At 45.5% G+C, this 22,851-nt stretch overlaps 1 protein-coding gene across 5 annotated transcripts in view; it reads left to right on the top strand.

Annotated features, from left to right (window-relative positions):
* STARD13 (StAR related lipid transfer domain containing 13) overlaps window positions 1-22,851 on the top strand; it is a 254,912-nt gene that overhangs the window by 184,233 nt on the left and 47,828 nt on the right. For all 5 annotated transcript variants that reach the window (XM_073583197.1, XM_073583200.1, XM_073583196.1 and 2 more), the window contains exon 3: window positions 3,604-3,685. In XM_073583197.1, the coding sequence (XP_073439298.1) occupies window positions 3,604-3,685 (82 nt within the window). The remainder of the gene's footprint in view (window positions 1-3,603; window positions 3,686-22,851) is intronic.

Here is a 22,851-nt window from a genome sequence, read left to right as displayed (position 1 = left end):
TTTTGTGAAAGTCTTGTACCTGGCAATACCCCTGTTTTCCCTGCACAACACTATAATCAGCCCCTACCCTCACAATTGAATACTGTAAACCCTTTTGGAAAGCACCCTGTTTCCTGTGCCTGTCATATTTCTTGGTGTTTTTAGCATTGATTCCTGTTTGTATGTATAATAAACCGCCTGTATTTTATATGTCCAGCTGGAAGATAAATAATATTACTCTAACGATTCCACCCCTCAGTGTATTTTATACTCCTGGAGCAGCATGTCCACCTTGAACTTTCCTCCCACCTCTCATCTAACTTGCTCTTCGACAATCTACAATCTGGTTTCTGCCCCCATCACTCCACTGAGACAGCCCTGACCAAAATTACTAACGACCTAACAGCCAAAGCTAATGGACAATACTCTATACTCCTCCTTCTAGACCTTTCCTCTGCTTTCGACACAATTGACCACTGCCTCCTACGACAGATCCTCTCCTCCTTTGGCATCAAAGATCTCACCCTATCCTGTATCTCCTCATACCTTTCCAACCGCACATTCAGCGTCTCCCACTCCCACACTACCTCCTCATCCTGCCCCCTCTCTGTTGCAGTCCTCCAAGGCTCTGTTCTAGGACCCCTACTCTTCTCAATCTATAAACTTGGCCTGGCACAACTCCTAAAGTTCCATGGATTCCAGTACCACCTTTATGCTGATGACATTCAGATCTACCTCTCTGGCCCAGACGTCACTTCTCTGCTGTCCAAAATCCCGGAGTGTTTATCAGCCATATTCTCCTTCTCCTCTCGCTTCCTAAAACTCAATGTGGACAAGTCTGAACTCATCATCTTTCCTCCATCTCACAGATCTTCCTTACCTGACCTATCTATCCCAATTAACGACATCTCGCTTTCTTCCATACTGGATGTCCGCTGCCTCGGAATAGCCCTTGACTCTGCCCTGTCCTTCAAACCGCACATTCAAGCTCTTCCCAGCTCCTATCACCTCCAGCTCAAAAATATTTCCAGAATAAATCCTTTCCTCACCCCTCAATCTACTAAAATGCTTGTGCATGCCCTCATCATGTCCCGCCTCGACTACTGCAACATCCTTTTCTGTGGCCTCCCTACTAACACCGTCACACTTCTCTAGTCCATCCTTAACTCTGCTACCAGACTGTCATCTTTCTCTTCACTACTACTCCGCTTCTCCCCTCTGAAAATCTCTTCACTGGCCCCCATTCCCTCAGTGTATCCAGTTAAAATTACTTATACTGACCTATAAGGCCATCTATAACCTGTCTCCCCCATATGTGTCTGAACTAATCTCCCGATATCTTCCCTCACGTAATATCCTGTCATCCCAAGACCTCCTTCTCTCCTCCACACTTATTCACTCCTCACCCAACCGCCTCCAAGACTTCTCCCGAATAGCCCCCATTCTCTGGAATTCTTTGCCCCAACACGTCCGACTATCAAGCACATTCGGATCCTTCAGATGGAACCTGAAAACCCCCCTTTTCAGGAAAGCTTACAGTCTGCAATGACCCTGCTGCCTCCTCACCACTACCGGAGCTACCCCCTCACCATCACCGGAGCTGCTGCAACCCCCCAACCTACTGTCTCCTTCCCTACCATCCTGTAGAATGTAAGCCCGCAAGGGCAGGGTCCTCTCTCCCATCTATATCAGTCTGTGATTGTTAGTTTGTTTACTGTAAGTGATATCTGTAATTTGTATGTGATTGACAGCTCAGTCATCCAGTCTGGTGCAGGGGCATGCTGAGCTGTCTGTGCCGTGATTGACAGCTCAGTTGTCCAGTCTAATGCAGGGGCATGCTGAGCTGCTTGTGTTTTGATTGACGGCTCGACCATACAATCTGAGACTGGGAGGTGCCGGGCTCTTGTCTTTTGCTCCCTGTTCCCTTCATTTCTCAGCTATTTAACTTGGCTGGCTGTCTGTGAAGTGCTCAGTCATCCACTCTGGTGCAGGGGCATTCTGAAGTGTCTGTGTAGTGATTGACCGCTCAGTTCTCCGGTCTAGTGCAGGGGAATGCTGAGGTGTCTGTGCAGTTATTGATAGTTCAGTCATCCAGTCTGGTACAGGGGAATGCTCAGGTGCCTGTGCAGTGATTGACAGCTGAGTTATCCAGTCTAGTGCAGGAGCATGCTGAGCTGTCTGTGCAGTGATTGACAGCTCAGTAATCCAGTCTGGTGCAGGGGCATGCCGAGGTGTCTGTGCAGTGATTGACAGCTCAGATGTCCAGTCTAGTGCAGGGTTATGCTGAGTTGTCTGTGCAGTGATTGACAGCTCAATCATCCAGTCTGGTGCAGGGGCATGCTGAGGTGTCTGTGCAGTGATTGACAGCTCAGTTGTCCAGTCTAGTGCAGGGTTACGCTAAGCTGTCTGTGCAGTGATTGACAGCTCAGTCATCCAGTCTGGTGCAGGGGCATGCTGAGCTGTCTGTGCCGTGATTGACAGCTCAGTTGTCCAGTCTAATGCAGGGGCATGCTGAGCTGCTTGTGTTTTGATTGACGGCTCGACCATACAATCTGAGACTGGGAGGTGCCGGGCTCTTGTCTTTTGCTCCCTGTTCCCTTCATTTCTCAGCTATTTAACTTGGCTGGCTGTCTGTGAAGTGCTCAGTCATCCAGTCTGGTGCAGGGGCATTCTGAAGTGTCTGTGTAGTGATTGACCGCTCAGTTCTCCGGTCTAGTGCAGGGGAATGCTGAGGTGTCTGTGCAGTTATTGATAGTTCAGTCATCCAGTCTGGTACAGGGGAATGCTCAGGTGCCTGTGCAGTGATTGACAGCTGAGTTATCCAGTCTAGTGCAGGAGCATGCTGAGCTGTCTGTGCAGTGATTGACAGCTCAGTAATCCAGTCTGGTGCAGGGGCATGCCGAGGTGTCTGTGCAGTGATTGACAGCTCAGATGTCCAGTCTAGTGCAGGGTTATGCTGAGTTGTCTGTGCAGTGATTGACAGCTCAATCATCCAGTCTGGTGCAGGGGCATGCTGAGGTGTCTGTGCAGTGATTGACAGCTCAGTTGTCCAGTCTAGTGCAGGGGCACGCTGAGCTGCTTGTGTTTTGATTGACAGCTTGACCGTGCAATCTGAGACTGGGAGATGCTGGGCTCTTGCCTTTTGCTCCCTGTTCCATTCATTTCTCAGCTTCTTAACTTGGCTGGCAGTTCCAGATAGCTGTCAGCTGTAGCTTCAGCTCAGTGTGGTTTGTTTTCTCTATTCTTAGTGCTTTGCTTGTTGATCTATCGCTGCCTGACCTTGGACCTCATTCTGACCATCTGTTTATTTAACCCCTTTACTGTGAACCGATATCCACCTGGTATTTTGACCTCGGACTGTTATTTGACTATGCCTTTGTCTCTTCCCTCTGTTTATGATGTACCCTCCTGGCTATTGACCTTGACTGTCCTGACTCACGGCTTGTCTGTGAGAGGTGACTCAGTCACAATTACTACTTTAGGAGCAGAGATGGGAGGATTCAAGCCAACATAAAATTCATATGCTTTTCCCACAGTGCTATGTTTTTTCTGCTACTACAATTTGTTTTTGGGAACATTTGGGTAGGTAGTGATGTGTCACAACTATGCAATTTATCATTTCAGATTCTCAGTTTCCAATTGATATTGGATCAGTGAAACGTGATCATGATTTCCTCGATAGAGACCATGTAGAACCACTTTGCAGGTAATTCTTACTTTCTTGTTTTTCGTAGATAATGTTAACAGCAGTCGCAATAATTTTACAGCACATTGGCTCAATGGTTAGCACTGTTGCATCACAGCGCTGTAGTCCTGGATTAAAACCCCACCAAAGACAACATCTCAAAGGCTTTGTATGTGATCTCTGTTTCTGTGTTGGTTTCCTCTGGATACTCAAGATTCTGCCCCTACAAAAAACACATACTGGCAATTTATATTGTGAGCCCCAATGGAGACATTGATGTCTGTAAAGCACTACGGAATTAATGACGCTTTATAAGTAAGAAAATAAATAGACAAAGAAAACTGTCAGATGTACATTCGCTTATTGCCCAGTAAAAATTATTCCTTTTTTGTAGAAATCCGATGTGCCCATCATGAAAAATTCAGCATAGAAGCCATATGCAGATTGTATGGAAAGTGCATTAAGATCATGTCACTGCGCTGCTTTTTCTAAATGCATTGACACACCCCAAATGCACTTACAGCCTGATTTGCATTTGGCATCTACTGTATGTTCTGTTTCTCATGACTGACACATTACATTTCCACAGATAATTAAACATTTTTACTGGGGGACAACCAACTATACAGCCGTTCTATGTGTTCCATATGTAAAAGTCTGTTGACAAATAGTGTTTTTTTTTAACTTAAAGGGGTTGCCCGCTTAATATTTACCTTAAGTAATGTGTTTGGGATGTGATTTTGTGTTACTTACCTATATATGAATTACAGGTTATTTTCCATCCTCACAAACCTGACAGTGGCTATTAACCATTTGACGGAGCTGTGCTGTTGAGCTTCGCAAATGCTAATTGCTGGCGGCTCATCTGGTCAGGGCCGTTGCTGGGTGTCGGACCTCCACCAGTCTCATATTGATAACCTACCTACCTTAGGATAGGTCATCAGTGAAAATTAGTGTAAAGTAGTGGAACAACTTTTGCTATTATAGTAAAATGCTGCCTAGTTTACGTGTGGAAAACCCACCACAAATATGCAACCTATGAACCCAGCCTTACCCTTTAGAGAGTACTTTTCAGACATAACCCCCTGATGAGTGACTTCTCCCCATGAGTGTGGGCTCATCACCGGTGCTGTATCTTCTATTCCTCATAACATTGAAGGTGATCTCTTGATTTAAGACCCTTCGTTCACATTAAACTAATGTCGGCTGAACCCGCTCATATCAACGGGTTCGACCAGCGGTCTAATGTGTATGGGAGGCATCGCCTAACTGATTGTTGGGGGAGATGTTGATCGGTTATGCCTAATTACTGAATGCCAATTTCATTGTTCTCCAAGAGATAAGCCCTTACCCAACATAAAAGGTGGCGGTGTTCTCACAGAGAACACAAGAGAGCTAGGCCAAGCGAGCGCTACTATGTGTGCGAGTGTCAACTAAAATGGCTGTTGGCCGAACGATTGGGCGAAGCATCATACGCCCAACAGCCAGCTAATGTGCATGGGGGTACCACCCAGCTAATTGTTGGGGGAGATGTTGATAGGGTATAATGAACCCGTCGAAGCGCTCTTGTAGCACGAAACGGCCGTTGTCAGCCTTTCCGCACTCCTTATGTCACTCCCCCGGCCCGACATGTGATTTATATGTCAGTAAATGCATGAAGTTTCCTTAACTTGATGAGTGATACCTTTTTTCTTTTGTGGATTCTGTTGATAGGGTATGCCTAATTACTGGATGCCAAGTGCATTGTTGTCATGATCCAGGTCGGATCTGACAGATTAAATGCACAAAGTAACCTTTTTTTTTCCCTTGGCTGTGAGCCAAAGGTGGTTTTGCCCCCGGTGGCCATTAGGGTCATTGCACTGTGGTGATTTCTGTTGTAGTTTTCCCCCCGGTGGCCATTAGGGTCATTGCACTCTGGTTACCTTAGTTTGTGCACGTAATCATGTAACAGGTGTGTTAGCTCTATAAGAGAGTATCAGGTGTGTTAATCACTGTTGGTGATAAAGTATTCATTTGCAAGCAAGCCTGGGTGAAGGATGGAACTAAAGGAGAGTCACAGGCAGTGAGATCCCTGGAGTGTCAGCTATGGTGTCTGCAAGGAGTGCTGGCATGGCATGGTGGAGTCGCAGCTATGGTGTCAGCAAGGAGTTCATGCATGGATTGGTGGAGTGGCAGCTATGGTGTAGAGCTGCACTCAAAATGCTGGACTTGGTTGCTGAGAGCTGGACTCAAGCATGCTGGACTTTTTGGCAGAAAAGCTGGACTCATTTGCGGTACTCTGTTTCTGGACAGTTGCACACAGGTGTGGACTCTGTTTGCTCCAAGGCTGCACTATGATGCTGAGAAGGTCCGTTTCTGGACAGTGCACCCAGATGTCGGACACAGTGGAGGAAAAGATGCACGCAGGTGGTGGGCTCTGTTGCTGGGAGCGTAAGCAACAGAGCAAAGCTAAGTGGTGTTCCCCTGTTTTGTCATTTTTCCTTATGTGTGTTTAGTGCAGTGGTGGGATTAGTTTCCGCACCAACCAATTCTCTAGTGATGGTTTAGAAGCAGGGCGAGTCAGGATTTTGAGGTTCCTGATCGTCGCCCGGTGCGGAACCGGCCAACAGAACGTTAGGAGTGTAGAGACACTGACTCAGGGGAGTGCAGGAGGTCTCCACTTCCCCGTTTCCCTATCGCAGGGCCACCATTGTTAATGTTACCCAGGTTTTCCCTATTCCCCTTGTCTTATTGTATTAGTTACCGGCCTGCTGGCCGCGTCACATAGGACAGTTACACGTGCCGCGTCCTGTTGTATCAGTTACCGGCCTGCTGGCTGTGTCACTCAGGACGGGGCACGTGACAATTGTTCTCCAGGAAATAAGACTCTGCCCAACCTGTAAGGTGACAGTGTTCTCACAGAGAACACACGAGCGCCAAGCCAAGCGAGTGCTACTATGTATGAGAGTGTTAACTAAGATGGCTGTTGGCTGAAAGATAGGGTAAAGCCCCGTCACACTAAGCGACGCACCAGCGATCCCGACAACGATATGACCTGGTCAGGATTGCTGGTGTGTCGCTACATGATCGCTGGTGAGCTGTCAAACAGGCAGATCTCACCAGCGATCAGGACCAGCGACCACGTGAGTAACAAGCGCGCGTCGCTTAGTTACCCGCTGTTTACCTTGGATACCAGCTCCCAGTGTCTGCTTACAGCCAGTGTCAGACTTGGGTGGCAAGGGCCCACTAGTGACATTGACTTTGAGGGGCCCACTTTTCACCTGCGTACAAATATTACACTACCCTCATTCACAAATGTACCTATATCTCTAAATAATAATAAGCTAGGTAGTTTGGCTAATGAATGATGAGATGCTGTTTTTTTCTGTACAGAGTAAAATCAAGTTAATTATGCCAAGTACTATTCATATAGTGGGGTTGGGGCCCCAGATCTGCACAGGGGCCCAAAGGGGGATTCCCCTGTTACCCTGTGGGCCAGTCCGAGCCTGCTTACAACGCTGGGAGCTCGCTGATCGATGGTCTCCCGCTGCCACGCTATGTGTGTTGGCCAGCGGGAGACCAACGATCAAAAAATGGCCCAGGACATAAGAGCACGATCAGCGATACCCGGCGGGGGGGGGCCAGTCGCTGATGCGTGTCACACACAGCGAGATCGCTGTTGCGTCACAAAACTTGTGACTCAGCAGCGATCTCGCTAGCGATCTTGCTGAGTGTGACGGGGGCTTAAAGGTCCCGTTACATTTAGTGATGCACCAGCGATCCCGACAACGATACAACCCGGTCAAGATCGCTGGTGCATCGCTAAATGGTTGCTAGTGAGCTGCCAAACAGGCAGATCTCACCAGCGATGCAGCAGCGGTCGGCGATCGTTACTTACCTGTCAGACGGCAGCTCTGGTGACGACTTCCTCCCGCGTCCATGGAGTCGCTCGTCGGCACCAGCAGGAAGCCGACGATGAGAAATGGACCAGGACGATCTTGCGCAATCAACCATGTCCAGTGGGAGGTCGGGTCGGAGGTAAGAGTCACATGTAGCGAGATCGTAGCGATCTCGCTATGTGTGAAGGGGGCTTTAGGTATCATATGCCCAACAGCCATCTAATGTGTATGGCCAGCTTTAATTAGTAGCCATTGCTCGTGATGTAAGTTACTTCAATAGGACGGATAAACCAAGCATTACTTGTACATCTAGCAGCCAATTTTTACATGCAATGACGTTATCAAGCTGAGGATAGGATTAGCAATTATGATACAGTTACAGAAATGTGCTATTAGTACTGTCCACATTTTCGACCACAGGAGATTAATTTATCCTACATGGTCCCCTACCAGATAAATAACTGTGCGTTGGCCATTAGTGACCTTATTAGCTGTGATGGGATAAACACTTAACTGTGATAATTCCAGAGCAGTTGTTGCTATTAAAGAGGACATTAGCAATTCACATGATAACCAAGCTCTGACCTGTACTGTCTAGTGATATCTTACCATATGTGTCTAGTGATGAGCAGGATAAAGAGACATTTAATTTTGTCATTGGAAACCTAACCTGTGATAGGCTTATTGAAATACTGATTAATTGGCTTCTCCATATTGGATAATCCTTGTTAGATGAGTATCTTATGGATAAGCAGATCACATCAGCCATCATTAGGAAAACTGGTAGTAAGTGAATTATTTTCCTACAGCAGCAAAATAAGGGAAATTGACCATTAATCAGTTGTCATTCAAATCAATGGATTGTCTTTGGATTGAGTGGAAGAGTAATATTCGATCACCATAAATACGAGCAGCAGAAATCTTTTTCAAGTCAAGCTTAATGTGTAACTTCACTTTCGATTTTTTTCTCCTAATGCCTTTAGTGTGATCTATGTGATGATCCATGAATGTCTGATAGGTGCGAGCCTCGGATGTGGGCAATGCAAAAAATTAGATGGCACAAATGGATTCCTATCTCTATTTGCTTTTTTCAGAGTTTCAAAAATAGTTAAGAAAGTTTGCTTGGCTATTTCTAGTACTCCAGTGTAAGTGGATTGAGGGCAGGACATGTGTTCACATTTCTCTATTCACAGCTGTGCAAGATCACGTCCTGTTCTTGAGTTGGATGTAGATCCCACAATTGGGTTAGACTTTTGTTGTCATAAATCGTAGATTTGCCATAAAAGCTTGGGATGAAAATGCCCTTTTACTTATTGATGTCTTCAAATTTCAGTACCAAGCAAATATCACAGTTGAATAAGCTGCAATACCAGGCACGGGCACTACCGAAAGTACTGAGCTGTGGCTGGTAAGCAGTGAAGGTGGTCTGCATTGGAGCGCTACCGCCTCATCATCAACTAATCGTCAGGGTTGCTTGTGGTTGGACCCTCACTAATTTCATACTGAATGCCTATCCTAATGTTGACCATCAATTTGGAGACCTAGAAACTCCCTTTAATTCATTTGTGTGATAAAGTGCACTTTTTTGTTTTTATCAAGGTAGTTTATGGTTCCTTTTTTAAAATCACACATACAGGGTATAGGACACTTCTGTCTCAGAGACACGGGTCCGATACCATGCTAAGGTCATTGCAAGGGTGTTTTTCCAACAGGCTTCTCTATGATCCATTCTCAGCCTGATCGTCATATTGGTCTAAGAAATAGAACAACCTAATTATATCTACAGTATACATACATCAACAGCCTAAAAAATAATGTATAACCACTCATATGTAGATATAAATATATTATTTTATTGAACGGACATACAAATATTAAATAGTATAAACATAATAAACATACATAAAATCAATGGGTAGTTACTGTGTCTAACATCTGTGTCTAACATCATGTCCTCACTATATCTGAAACTGAACCTGTCAAAGACTGAACTCCTGGTGTTTCCTCCCTCTACTAATGTACCTATATCCGACATTGCCATTTCCGTGTGTGGCTCTACTATTACTCCCCAGCAACATGCCCGCTGTCTTGGGGTCATACTTGATTCCGAGCTTTCCTTTGCCCCCCACATTCGATCACTGGCTCGCTCTTGTCATCTGCACCTCAAAAACTTTTCTAGAATTCGACCTTTTCTTACTTTTGACTCTGCAAAAACTCTTACTGTTTCTCTTATTCATTCTCGTCTCGACTATTGTAACTCTTCTAATCGGTCTCCCTCTTACCAAACTCTCCCCTCTCCAATCTGTCTTGAATGCTGCAGCCAGGATCATATTCCTCGCCAATCGTTACACCGATGCCTCTACCTTGTGCCAGTCATTACACTGGCTACCCATCCACTCCAGAATTCAGTATAAACTTATTACCCTCACCCACAAAGCCCTCCATGGCTCAGCACCACCCTACATCTCCTCCCTTCCTTCAGTATACCACCCTACCCGCGCCCTCCGTTCTGCTGATGACCTGAGGTTAGCATCCTCAATAGTCAGAACTTCCCACTCCCGTCTCCAAGACTTTACACGTGCTGCGCCAATTCTTTGGAATGCACTTCCCAGGTCAATACGATTAGTCCCCAATCCCCACAATTTTAAGCGTGCCCTGAAAACGCATTTATTCAGACTGGCCTATCACCTCAACACATTAACCTAATCTATCCCTGTGTGGCACAGCCAAAAGTTTTACCATAAACAGGTTCCCCGCATCATGTTCCCACATGCTTTATGCATCTATTAGCCCTCTGTGTCTGTACTGTTACACACTTAACATTATGGCTGGTCCATACAATCAGGGCAATTGTTACTATACAACCCACCTCTCGTGTCTCCCTTTTTCCCTCATAGATTGTAAGCTTGCGAGCAAGGCCCTCATTCCTCTTGGTATCTGTTATGATCTATATGATTATTGTTATGCTGTAATGTCTATCGTCTGTACAAGTCCCCTCTGAAATGTAAAGTGCTGCGGAATATGTCGGCGCTATAGAAATAAAAATTTATTATTATTATTATTATTATTAGTTACACAAACATCAGATGTGAGGCCACTCTGTGAGGCGAGTTAAAAGCATGTTTGAAAAAAGGGGTCTGACCAGGGTATATACACTGAATATGCCGTGTGTATATACTGTGTATGTGTATACTTTGTGTATATACTGTCATATTATATATAGTGTGATACATATATAACATCACCGACTTAAACACTAAATGTCAGATACAGAACGATATAAAAACATCGCTTTTATTCAAAATGTGTTAAAAAGTAATTAACAAAAACTATTCATAATCTTGTGGCCATCTTATAGTCACTTATCTAAAAATAATTAAGGGGAATAGATTCTTCCTACTAACCACCTAATATTGTGACCCTGCCTAGCTGTGGAGGTTGGCACCCTTCACCTGGGCAGTGGTGCCCCCGCTCGGACGTCAACTTACCCTGTATGACCCTGTAGTGCCCTAAGAGGGGTGGTAAAGTACAGAGACAAAGAACTAATTCAACAATAATATCCTATAGTGGAAAAAACAGTGCAATCCCAGGATTTTGCTAATCTCATAGGGGTTGAATAACAATCAAAACGTACAAGCCTGTATAAGCCAGGCTCATATGATGGTAACAAAAATATATCTATATACAATAAGTTGTCCCTACCTTGCTGCTGAGGTTGGCACCCTGCACCTGTGCAATGGCGCCCCCCGCTGGGACGTCATCTCTCCCTATCTGTCCCTATAAGGAAAGAAAAGTTGTAAAGAGGAGTGACCAATAGTACACAAAAACAAAATAGTATACTCTGTTCTAAGGATATGGTAAAGTGTGAGGCAGATAATATAGGAGATGATGTAGATATATTCATAAATACATATATATAAAAAATAACATAGAATGACTGCATGGAATATATTAGGGTTCCACCAATAATGTGGTAATGGTCAAGTCCCTAAATATATAGCAATAATCAGTCAATAACCTATAATCATATGAAGCCCCTACAGATGATACAGACAATCCAGTCCGATTAGTATAGGCATGTATCTCATATATTGTTTTGAACCAATAGCCCTCTAAGATAGTAACAGGCACATTAGTCATGATTCATAAGCAAAAATGAGAAAAAATATCTCAAAATGAGAAAGCTAAATGCAGGTACTGAATCACAAAGCAAAGTATGCATATAGCTCGACGTGTTTCCCCTCCAATGGCTTCATCAGGAGAGCATACTTTAGTATATAATAAAATGTGCAGAAGACATAAAATGGAACTAGCTTAAAAGTTCAATAAATCAATCAGATGAAGCAGTAACAGGAGCACAATGTCCTTCTATGTCTGCCTGGAGATCGATGGCCGATATCGATCTCCAGGCAGACATGGAATGAGGAACAAAGTAATTGAGATCTATTAGTCTGGGAAAGGTTATTAAGCCATTTCTCAAGCTTTGGGTCCATGTCTACCTGGAGATCAGTATTTGCCATTGATCTCCAGGCACACATGGTCGGACGTTGTGTCCCTGCTACTGCTTCATGCAAAAGAATAGGAAATCCGGATGGGGGCAAACATTTTTTCACACAACTGTATATGTACCTAACAAACTAAAACTGCACTCTGTTGAATGCGATAGTATGCAAACATTAAATATGTGAAGTTGGAATAGCTTTACTACTATAGAAAATTAGTTAAAAAATGAAGATACTTAGCACATAAATTGTCCAATTCACCAATTTATATGTGCCCAACAGCCAACAATAAAGTATCCCCTTTGCTTGAACCCTAACCTAACGTGATACCTCTCCCGGGCTAAAATCCTTCAATCAAATGAGCAGGTAGGATCAAGTTCTGTATAAAACCGCCATAGACTGATGGGTGGAGTGCTCAGTCAGAAGGCGCGTATTACAGATATCAAAAGACTGACCATTCCTTCCAAACAGAAAGACAAATGTGAACAGGTGCAAGCTAAGAGAGCCACGCTAACAAATTAACCTCTTAATGACAGACGATACATCTTTTAACGGTGGCAGTTAAGGGTACTTATTCCTCAGTGCTGCTTTTTAATGGCACTAAGAAATAAGGGTATAGGGCCCCCCAGCATCCAGTGTCCCACATGTATTTTTGGCAAACTCAAAACGAGCCTTACAATTTTTGTGTGTAAGTAAAGGCCTTTTTCTGTCCACTCTTCCATAAAGGCCACCTCTACGGAGTGTAGGGCTTATTGTGGACGTATGGACAGATACTCCAGTCTCTGCTTGGGAACACTGCAGCTCTTTTAGGATTCCCTTTGGTCTCTGTGCTGCCTCTCTGATTAATGCCCAGGCTGAGAGTTTTGTCAGATTTGCTGTGGTACCATATTCTTTCCATTTCATAATAATGGATTTGATGGTGCTCTGGGGGATAATCAGAGATTGGGATTTTTTTATGTACAGGGTGGGCCTTTTATATGGATACACCTGGGTGGGACTTTTATAAAGATGCAATCCAAAATGGCCAACTTCAAAATGGCTGCCATGGTCACCACCCATCTTGAAAAGTTTTCCCCCTCCCACATACTAATGTGCCACAAACAGGAAGTTGATATCACCAACCATTTCCATTTTATTTAGGTTTATCCATATAAATGGCCCACCCTGTACTTCTCAACAACTTTGTCCATGACTTTTTTGGGGATCTCCTTGGTCTTCATATTGTTTGGTTAGTGGTGCCTCTCGCTTAATGGTGTTGCAGCCTCTCTGGCAATTCAGAAAACATTTGTATATACTGACCGACATGTTGCACTTAGATTGCACACAGGTGGACTTCCTTTCACCTCGCATGTGACTTATGAAGGTAATTGCTTGCACCAAAACTTTTTAGGAGCTCCATAGCAAAAGGGGTGAATACATAGGCACATGCCCAATTTTTAGTTATTCGATCCCATATCATTTAATTTATGCCTATATTTTTATCACTTCACCAACTTAGACTATTTTGTGCTGATGCATCACACATAAATCGGATTACAAAAATATTTAAACACAGGTTTTTTGCTGCTTCATCAACAGTGTGATACAGAAGCAAAAAAAGCAAATACAATCCTGGGATGTATTAACAGAAGCATACAGTCTAGATCACGTGAAGTCATTATTGCCTCCACTCCTCTTTGGTCAGACCTCATCTGGAAAACTGTGTCCAGTTTTGGGCACCACATTTAAAAAAAACATCAGCAAACTGGAGCAAGTTCAGAGAAGAGCGACCAGAATGGTGACCGGTCTGCAAGCCATGTACTATGAGGAAAGGTTGCAGGATTTGGGAATGTTTAGGCCTGTTTCACACATCCGTTTGTCAGCATCAGTCAAGATCATTTTTCTTGGTGGATCCGTTTTTTCCCCCATAGACTTGCATTATCGGCGGATCTTGACGGATGTTCATCCGTTGGATCCGATATTTTGCGGATCTGCCAAAATTTTGGGGTCCGCTGACATCACTGGACGGACAATGCAACGTTTTTTTCAACGTCGGATCCGCATTTCTGCTACTCCTGGAGATGTAACCCTAAATACCGTACCGGACGCAGCAAAAAAAACCTCTCTCTCTCTCCTCCCGGGATCATCTTCTTCTCGCGGCTCCCGGGATCATCTTCTTCTCGTGGCTCCCGGGATCATCTTCTTCTCCCGGCTCCCGGGATCATCTTCTTCTCGCGGCTCCCGGGATCATCCACTGCATCGCCGGTGGTCCTGTTGTTTTCAGGACTGCGGTTCCTTTAAATCTCCTGCATCGACGGATTCCGTCACACCAGGGGTCCGGTGCCTCTGTTGGTGTCTCTACGAACACGGATCCGTTCTCCGCCTTTTTGGCGGCTTCCAACTGACTGCAATAATGTATGTGTGAAACAGGCCTTAGCTTGCAGAAGAGAAGACTGAGAGGAGACTTAATAGCTGTCTACAAATATCTCAAGGGCTTTCACATTGTAGAAGGATCTTCTTTATTCTCATTTGCACAAGGAAAGACTAGAAGCAATGGGATGAAAGTGAATGGGAGGAGACACAGATTAGATATTAGAATAAACTTTTTGACAGTGAGGGTGATCAGGAACAGGCAGGCTGCCATGAGAGTTGGTGAGTTCTCCTTCAACAGAAGTCTTCAAACAGAGGCTGGACAGACATGTGTCTGAGATGATTAAGTGAATCCTGCACTTAGCAGGGGGTTGGACCAGATGACCCAGGAGGTCCCTTGCAACTCTACCATTCTATGATACTATGATTCTAGGTTGTAATGTAACAAAATAGGTAAAAAGCCAAGGGATTATTATTATTATTATTATTTATTAATATCGCGCCATTTATTCCATGGCGCTTTACATGTGAGGAGGGGTATACATAATACATACAAGTACAGTAATCTTAAACAATACATGTCACGACTGGTACAGGATGAGAGAGGACCCTGCCCGCGAGGGTTCACAATCTACAATGGGATGGGTGAGGATACAGTAGGCGAGGGTAGAGCTGGTTGTGCAGCAGTTTGGTGGATCGGTGGTTACTGCAAGTTGCAGGCTTGTCGGAAGAGGTAGGTCTTCAAGTTCTTTTTGAAGGTTTCCATGGTAGGCGAGAGTCTGATATGTTGTGGTAGAGAGTTCCAGAGTAGAGGGGATGTGCTTGAGAAATCTTGTATGCGACTGTGGGAAGAGGAGATAAGAGGGGAGTACAGAAGGAGATCTTGTGTGGATCGGAGGTTTCGTGCAGGTAAGTACCGGGAGACTAGGTCACAGATGTACGGAGGACTCAGGTTGTGGATGGCTTTGTATGTCATGGTTAGGGTTTTGAACTGGAGTCTTTGGGTAATGGGGAGCCAGTGCCGGGATTGACAGAGGGGAGAGGCCGGGTGAATAGCTGGGGAACAGGTGGATTAGTCGGGCAGCAGAGTTAAGAATAGATTGGAGGGGTGCGAGAGTGTTAGAGGGGAGGCCACAGAGCAGGAGGTTGCAGTAGTCAAGGCGGGAGATGATGAGAGCATGGACTAGGGTTTTTGCAGATTCTTGGTTGAGGAATGTACAGATCCGTGAAATATTTTTGAGTTGAAGTCGGCAGGAAGCGGAAAGGGCTTGGATATGTGGTTTGAAAGAGAGATCAGTGTCAAGGATAACCCCAAGGCAGCGAGCTTGTGGGACTGGAGAGAGTGGGCAGCCGTTTACTTTAATGGGGGGGTTACGTGAGATGGCCGAAAGATGATTAATTCTGTTTTGTCCATATTAAGTTTTAGAAATCTAGCGGAGAAGAAGGATGAAATAGCTTTTGTAAATCATTGTACATATATAATATTTTGTGTATGGTAATGTTATATCTTTCACTAGAACTGAATGTTATATTTACATCTGTCATGGAAGTTGACCTGCAATAACTTCTACATCTGGGAAATATTTGTTCTACTGCACCGCCAGCTAATACTTCACATAGTTTTACATTAAGGAGTTGGAAACGAGCCAGAAGTGAATGATGCAGCCATAGTTTAAGTTCATTAGGTATATAATGCTGAATAAACTGTCTGCAGTGGCTGCAGGTGTATTGAATGTAAATTTTGAACATTTCAAGAAATCAGTTAATGAGAATGCACATGAATGGCGCATTAATATGGAGCCGCCTAAAGTAATCCTCTGGATCCTCATTATTTACAAGTCTAGTCTTAATTAGTGTAAAATCACACCTTGTTTTTCCTTCTTCATAAAATGTGTATTCACATCTAACACCATGCTTCTGCTAGAATCCTGTATGCTGTGTAAATGGAGACTTCAGGAGACAATGACATTAACACAAATGTGTGAGATGGTCAACAAAAGGGTGAAAATACAGAAAGGAGATGTAAAACTAGTAACAAAATGTCTGGCAGAAAACTATTCACATTCATGAAATATTTGAACAATAGGAAATACAGTGAGGAACCAAGATGCAACTGGAAAAGTTTTAGATTTAAGCATCCTCGAGCCTAAGGGTACATCACACTTGGCGACCCCGACAACGATGTGACCTAGTAGGGATCGCTGGTGCGTCGCTACGAGGTCGCTGGTGAGATGTCAAACAGTCAGATCTCACCAGCGACGCAACAACGATACGGCGTGATATGACGGTCGTTGGGACCCAGTCTCTCAGACCTGTAGTATTGAGGACGTTCACTGTTGTCCCTGTCAAACACAGCGATGCATGCTGGCCAGCGGGACACCAGCAATCGAAAAATGGCCCAGGACATTCGAGCACAATCAGCGACATGGCAGCAGGGGTCCGATCGCCGCTATGTGTCACCCATAGCGAGATCGCAGGCGAGATCGCTATTGTGTCTCAAAATCGGTGACGCAACAGTGATCTCGCTAGCAATCTCGCTATTTGAGACAGGGGCTTAACAGTGATTTCAGACCTCTTCATTACACCTCACTTGAGAGTGAGACAAAGAAAATGGCAATTACATGTAACCATTACATGGTCAAGCAAACAATACATCAAAATTGCAATTACTGCTGAGTGTGGGAGGAGCTCATCCCGTGAGTCTGTTTCATACACTCGCCCTCGACTTGCGCTGTACATGTACAGCGGATGTCATGAAAGGGTTAATAAATATGTTAAAAAGAAGAGGGCCCAATACTGATCCCTGAAGTACCCCACTATTAACTGTGACTCATCTGAGTGTATACCATTAATAACCACCCTCTGTTTCCTGTCCCTGAGCCAGTTGTTAACCAAGTTAGACATATTTTACCCTAGTCCCATTTCTCTCATTTTACATAGCAAACTTTTGAGTTGCACTGTATCAAACACCTTTAAAAAGCCCACATAAACAATATCCATGGCGTTACCCTTGTCCAGTCTGGAACTTACCTCCTAATAGACGCTAATCAGATCAGTTTAACAAGACCGATCCCTCATGTTGATTCTGGATCATGAGGTTATTTTTATTGAGATATTCCAGGATTGCATCTGTTAGAAAACCCTCAGAGCATTTGCTCACAGGTAAAATAGGAAGAGTTTAAACTTACCAGTCTATAATTTCCAGGCAAGAGATTTTGTCCCCTTTTTTTGAATATTGGTACCAAATTTACTATGCACCAGTCCTGGAGAACAGACCATGTTATTATGAAATCAATGAATATTAGTGATAGGGTTTTGTCTATCATGGTACTTAAAGGGGTTGTCCACTACTCTGACAACCCCTTCTCAATTAGTATGTTTGCCCATAAAATAATAACACTTATACTCACCTACATTGCATTGTTCCAGCGGTGTCAGTAATGGCTCTCCCAGGGATCATGTCACATAAACAGATGTTTTTGAACAATGGTAAAGCGCATTACTGATACAGTTCCAGTGAAACTGTGATAACGCTTGTATTGTATGTGTGAGCCATAAGCTTATCTTTGTGAGGTAAATCTGGTGCATAAGGCCACATTTAGAAGGCTTGAGGTCCCTTTATGGGGCCTAGCGGAAAGTAATGTGATATAAACTCCCATCTCCACTTTCATTTCTTCCCTGCTATTACTTAATACACCCCTCTTATAGAGCTGTATCACACACTACACGTACAAAAAGTATTGGGGCATCTTCTACTCATTGTGTCCAGGTTTTTCATTCAGTCCCATTATCAAAGACTTATAATATTCCACCATGACATTTCTTCCCTCCTGCATATTCTACAATCACCTGTAAGCGGTATCATTGAAAAGTAGAAGGAATGGTTCGAATCACGAAGTGGAGGCCACATAAATGTAAAGAGCGGGATCGCTGAGTGCTGAGGCACATAGTGCATAAATGTCACCCACTCGCTGCTGACTCCATAACTGCAAACAGCGAAGAACTGCGCATCAGGAGCTTCTTGGCATGTGTTTCTGTAAGCAGGTTGCGGGATGTAGTGATGCAAGGGAGGCAGAGCAAGGGCTAATGATATAACAATTTAATTAACACAAAGGAGAAAACTCCTCGCAGGGAGATAAACAGTTAAATTTGAAAAAAGAGCAAATGTAAGATGACAGCAGTCCAATTATCAAACTTATCATGTCCTTATGGTCCCCCATCGCAGATGATCCGTTGAGGGTTGTAGTACTGGCAGATGGAGTCCCACAGACGGTGATCCAGCTTCTGGCATTCTCCAGTTTTACCCGTTGAGCCCCTAGTCCATGAGCCTGTGTAGCCAATGCAATGAGGGCTGCACCAATCCTGGAATCAATTGTGACCTCAGGCGTGCTGTCCGGCATATGGTATCGCGGCCTAATGTCCAGCAACCGGCCCACACCTCTTTGCACATGCATGGCCCTAACTGCCTCTGGGCTCGCAGCACTCTCTACATGCACTGTCCCGCTGACATTACCTGGAGGTGTCGGCTGCCGTACGTCGCAGCGACGGGGCTCCAGGTGCAGAGCGCGCTTCTCACCCTGCTGCGCTTTCCCTGATGGCAGGCCACTAACTGTTGCTTCGCGCGCTTTTTTCTCTGTTTCCGGCTTAAACACGCCCCCTCTTCCCCGATCATGTGACCTGTCTGGTCCCCTATTCCTTCCCCAGGGCAACATGGGACGCAGCCTCAACAGTTCCGGACCCAGCTCAATACAGGTACCTGCAGCCCGGTCTTCCTCCTTAAATTTCCATGGCCAAGCACAATGCCAAGCTTGCAGTGGCATAAAGCCGCCATCACTGGACTCTGGAGCAGTGGAAGTGTGTTCTGTGGCATGACAGATTGCCCTTCTGTGTCTAGTGGTTGAGTCTGGAAATGATGAATGCCTGGAGAATGTTGCCCACCTGACTGCATAGTGCTGACTGTAGAGTTTGATGACGGAGGGATAATTCTTAGAGATTGTTTTTCAGGGGTCGGCCTAGAACCAGGACCAGACTTAGGCTGAAGGGTGCCCTGTGCAAAATTTCCCTTTGGTGGGCACATGCCATGTGGGCACATGCCATTTTTTACTCAGGATACATTATATGTATGGCGGATGACTAGCTTTTGCATCCTAGGAATATTGACTTAGGATTCCTTCATTTTCAGGTGTTTTTTCCAGAGAGTGTATTGCAATACTTACTAGTCTCCATTTTCTGCCATTTCCAGCACTGTTCTGGTCCGCTCCGGCGTCTCGTGACCACATTTGTGACCTGCTGGATCACACTGCGTCTTCTGTGTGGAGGAAGCGGCGGTCACTTTCTCAATGTGAGTCTATGAGACTCAGGATGTGGCTAGAGAGCTTAATTTTGATTCTCAAAGATTTGAAAAAATGGAGAACGTTACCTCAGCTCCACAGAGAAGATGCGGCATGATCCACCAGATCACAAATGTGGTCACGTGATGCCGGAGAGAACCAGAACAGTGCTGGAAATGGCAGAAGATGGAAACCTATAATGAAATTATAATAATAATAATTTTTATTTCTATAGCGCCGACATATTCCGCAGGACTTTACATTTCAGAGGGGATTTGTACAGACAATAGACATTACAGCATAACAATAATCACATAGATTATAACAGATACCAAGAGGAATGAGGGCCCTGCTCGCAAGCTTACAATCTATGAGGAAAAAAAGGGGAGACACGAAAGGTGGGTGGTAACAGTTTCCCTGACTGTATGGACCAGCCATAAATGTTAAGTGTGTATCAGTACAGACACAGAGGGCTAATGGATGCATAAAGCATGTGGGAACATGATGCGGGGAACCTGGTTATGGTAATACTTTTGGCTGTGCCACATAGGGATAGATTAGGTTAATATGTTGAGGCGATAGGCCAGTCTGAATAAATGCGTTTTCAGGGCACGCTTAAAACTGTGGGGATTGGGGACTAATCGTATTCACCTGGGAAGTGCATTCCAAAGAATTGGCGCAGCACGTGTAAAGTCTTAATTAATAGTGCACTGTTTTTTGCCTAGGTTACCAGCCCGATACAATATGTTCTGCCCAGAGTACATTGCCCCCCCGCACACACAGCTCTACTTCATCAGCACATAAACAACTCTGCTACATGAACACAGCTCTGTATCAACATGCATTTCAGCTACATCAACACACATTCAACTATGCGATATCAACATACAGCTCTGCTATATTAAAACACACAGTTCTACATCAACACATAGCTGAGCTAATTCAACACAAAGAATCAGCTCTGCTACACACATACACACACTTACACATAGCAGAGCTGGTTTGGTGACTGATAAACACGACTGTATTTTATATTCGCACCTATTGATAAGAAAGTCTTTTTGCACACAATTCATAAATGCTGCATTTTTTTCTGTTTTGGTAGAAAATCTGGTACAAGTAAATTCATTGAATCTCATGCCCAGTGTGCATGTACATTGTTTTAGTGTGCATTTTTTTCTCCATACGCTTCTATTGGGAACATGAAAAAAAAATGCATATAAAAGGGTAGCACAGAATCAAATCATCTTTGTTCTATGAAAAAAGCTGCTTCAAATCTGCACTAAAATGCATCAAGGGGAAATTTGCAACAACAAAAAATGCAGCAAAAAATTCAATAATCAGAAAAGATTGTTATTACATAGTTTGGTACAGATATCTGATGATAAAAAGCAACCGAAAAATGCAGCATTTGCACCACTGTAAAGCTGCACATACAGTTTTGATAGTTGTCACTGACAGCAACCCGTCCCAAGTGACCCATATATGAGCACGCTCAGCAGAGAGTTCATGAGTTTTCAAAGGACCGAAGCAACTAGATGTGTATTTCCTGAAGGAAGTACAGATAGTGCTTTGAAATGGTGCCCGGCCTGCCCCTTTAAGAGAGACTTGCCTGCTGCCCCTGCAAGACTTTCAACTTAGGATCCGTTTTAACTGTGGTTGCCTCTCAGGGGTCACTTTGGCTTGTGGGACCCCCGGGTCTGATTTGGTGGGTGGGGCCCCTCAGGATCCGATTTGGCGGCCTGGGCTCCTCAGGGCTTGAATTGGTGGGTGGGGCCCCTCAGGGTCTGATTTGGTGGGCAGAGCCCCTCAGAGTCTGATTTGGTGGGCGGGGCACCTCAGGGTCCAATTTTGTGGTTGGGGCCCCTCAGGGTCCGATTTTGCGGGTGGGGCCCCTCAGGGTCCGATTTTGTGGCTGAGGCCCCTCAGGGTCCGATTTTGTGGGTGGGGCCCCTCAGGGTTTGATTTTGTGGTTGGGGCCCCTCAGGGTCCGATTTTGTGGCCGGGGCCCCTCAGGGTCCGATTTTGTGGTTGAGGCCACTCAGGGTCCGATTTTGTGGCTGGGGCCCCTCAGGGTCCGATTTTGTGGGTGGGGCCCCTTAAGGCCTGATTTTGTGGGCGGAGCCCCTCTGGGTCCAATTTGGTGGGCGGAGCCCCTCTGGGTGGGTCCGATTTGGTGGGCGGGGCACCCCGGGGTCTGATTTGGTGGGCGGGGCCACCATGGGTCCGATTGAGTGGGTGGGGCCCCTCAGGGTCCGATTTTGTGGGTTGGGCCCCTCAGGGTCCGATTTTGTGGGTGTGGCCCCTCACGGTCCGATTTTGTGGGTGGGGCCCCTCAGGGTCTGATTTTGTAGCCGGGGCCCCTCAGGGTCTGATTTTGTGGGTGGGGCCCCTCAAGGTCCGATTTTGTGGGTGGGGCCCCTCAAGGTCCGATTTTGTGGCCGGGGCCCCTGAGGGTCCGATCTTGTGACTGGGGCCCCTCAGGGTCCGATTTTGTGGCCGGAGCCCCTCAGGGTCCGATTTTGTGGGCGGGGCCCCTCAGGGTCTGATTTGGTGGGCGGGGCCCCTCAGGGTCCGATTTGGTGGGCAGGGCCACTCTGGGTCCGATTTGGTGGGCGGGGCCCCTCAGGGTCTGATTTGGAGGGCGGGGCCCCTCAGGGTCTGATTTGATGGGCAGGGCACCTCAGGGTCTGATTTGGTGGTTGGGGCCCATCAGGGTCCGATTTGGTGGGCGGGGCCACTCTGGGTCCAATTTGGTGGGCGGGGCCCCTCAGGGTCCGACTTGGTGGGCGGGGCCATTGGGTCTAATTTGGTGAGCAGGGCCCCTCAGGGTCCGATTTGGTGAGCGGGGCCACTCTGGGTCCGATTTGGAGGCCGGAGTGGCTCAGCCTCCGATTTGGAGCCTAGGGTCACTCAGCTTTCGATTTGGCACGCCGGCCCTTTAAGACTCATTTTGGTGCGCCGGCCCTTTAAGAATCACTTAGGCGCGTCGGCTGTTTAAGAGCCAGTTTGGCACACTGGGCTTCTAAATCCACTTTGGCGCACATTCTCTCTCAGGGGCATGTGTCATGTGATGAAGCTAGATATGTATTTGTGCTGTGGGTTTCGCTTTAAGAGCTGATATTATC

This window comes from Dendrobates tinctorius, unplaced genomic scaffold, assembly GCF_039654945.1.
Source record: "Dendrobates tinctorius isolate UK_male_01 unplaced genomic scaffold, ASM3965494v1 ptg000075l, whole genome shotgun sequence".
In the NCBI taxonomy this organism is placed as follows: Eukaryota; Metazoa; Chordata; class Amphibia; order Anura; family Dendrobatidae; genus Dendrobates; species Dendrobates tinctorius.
This window is presented reverse-complemented; position numbering and strand designations above follow the sequence as displayed.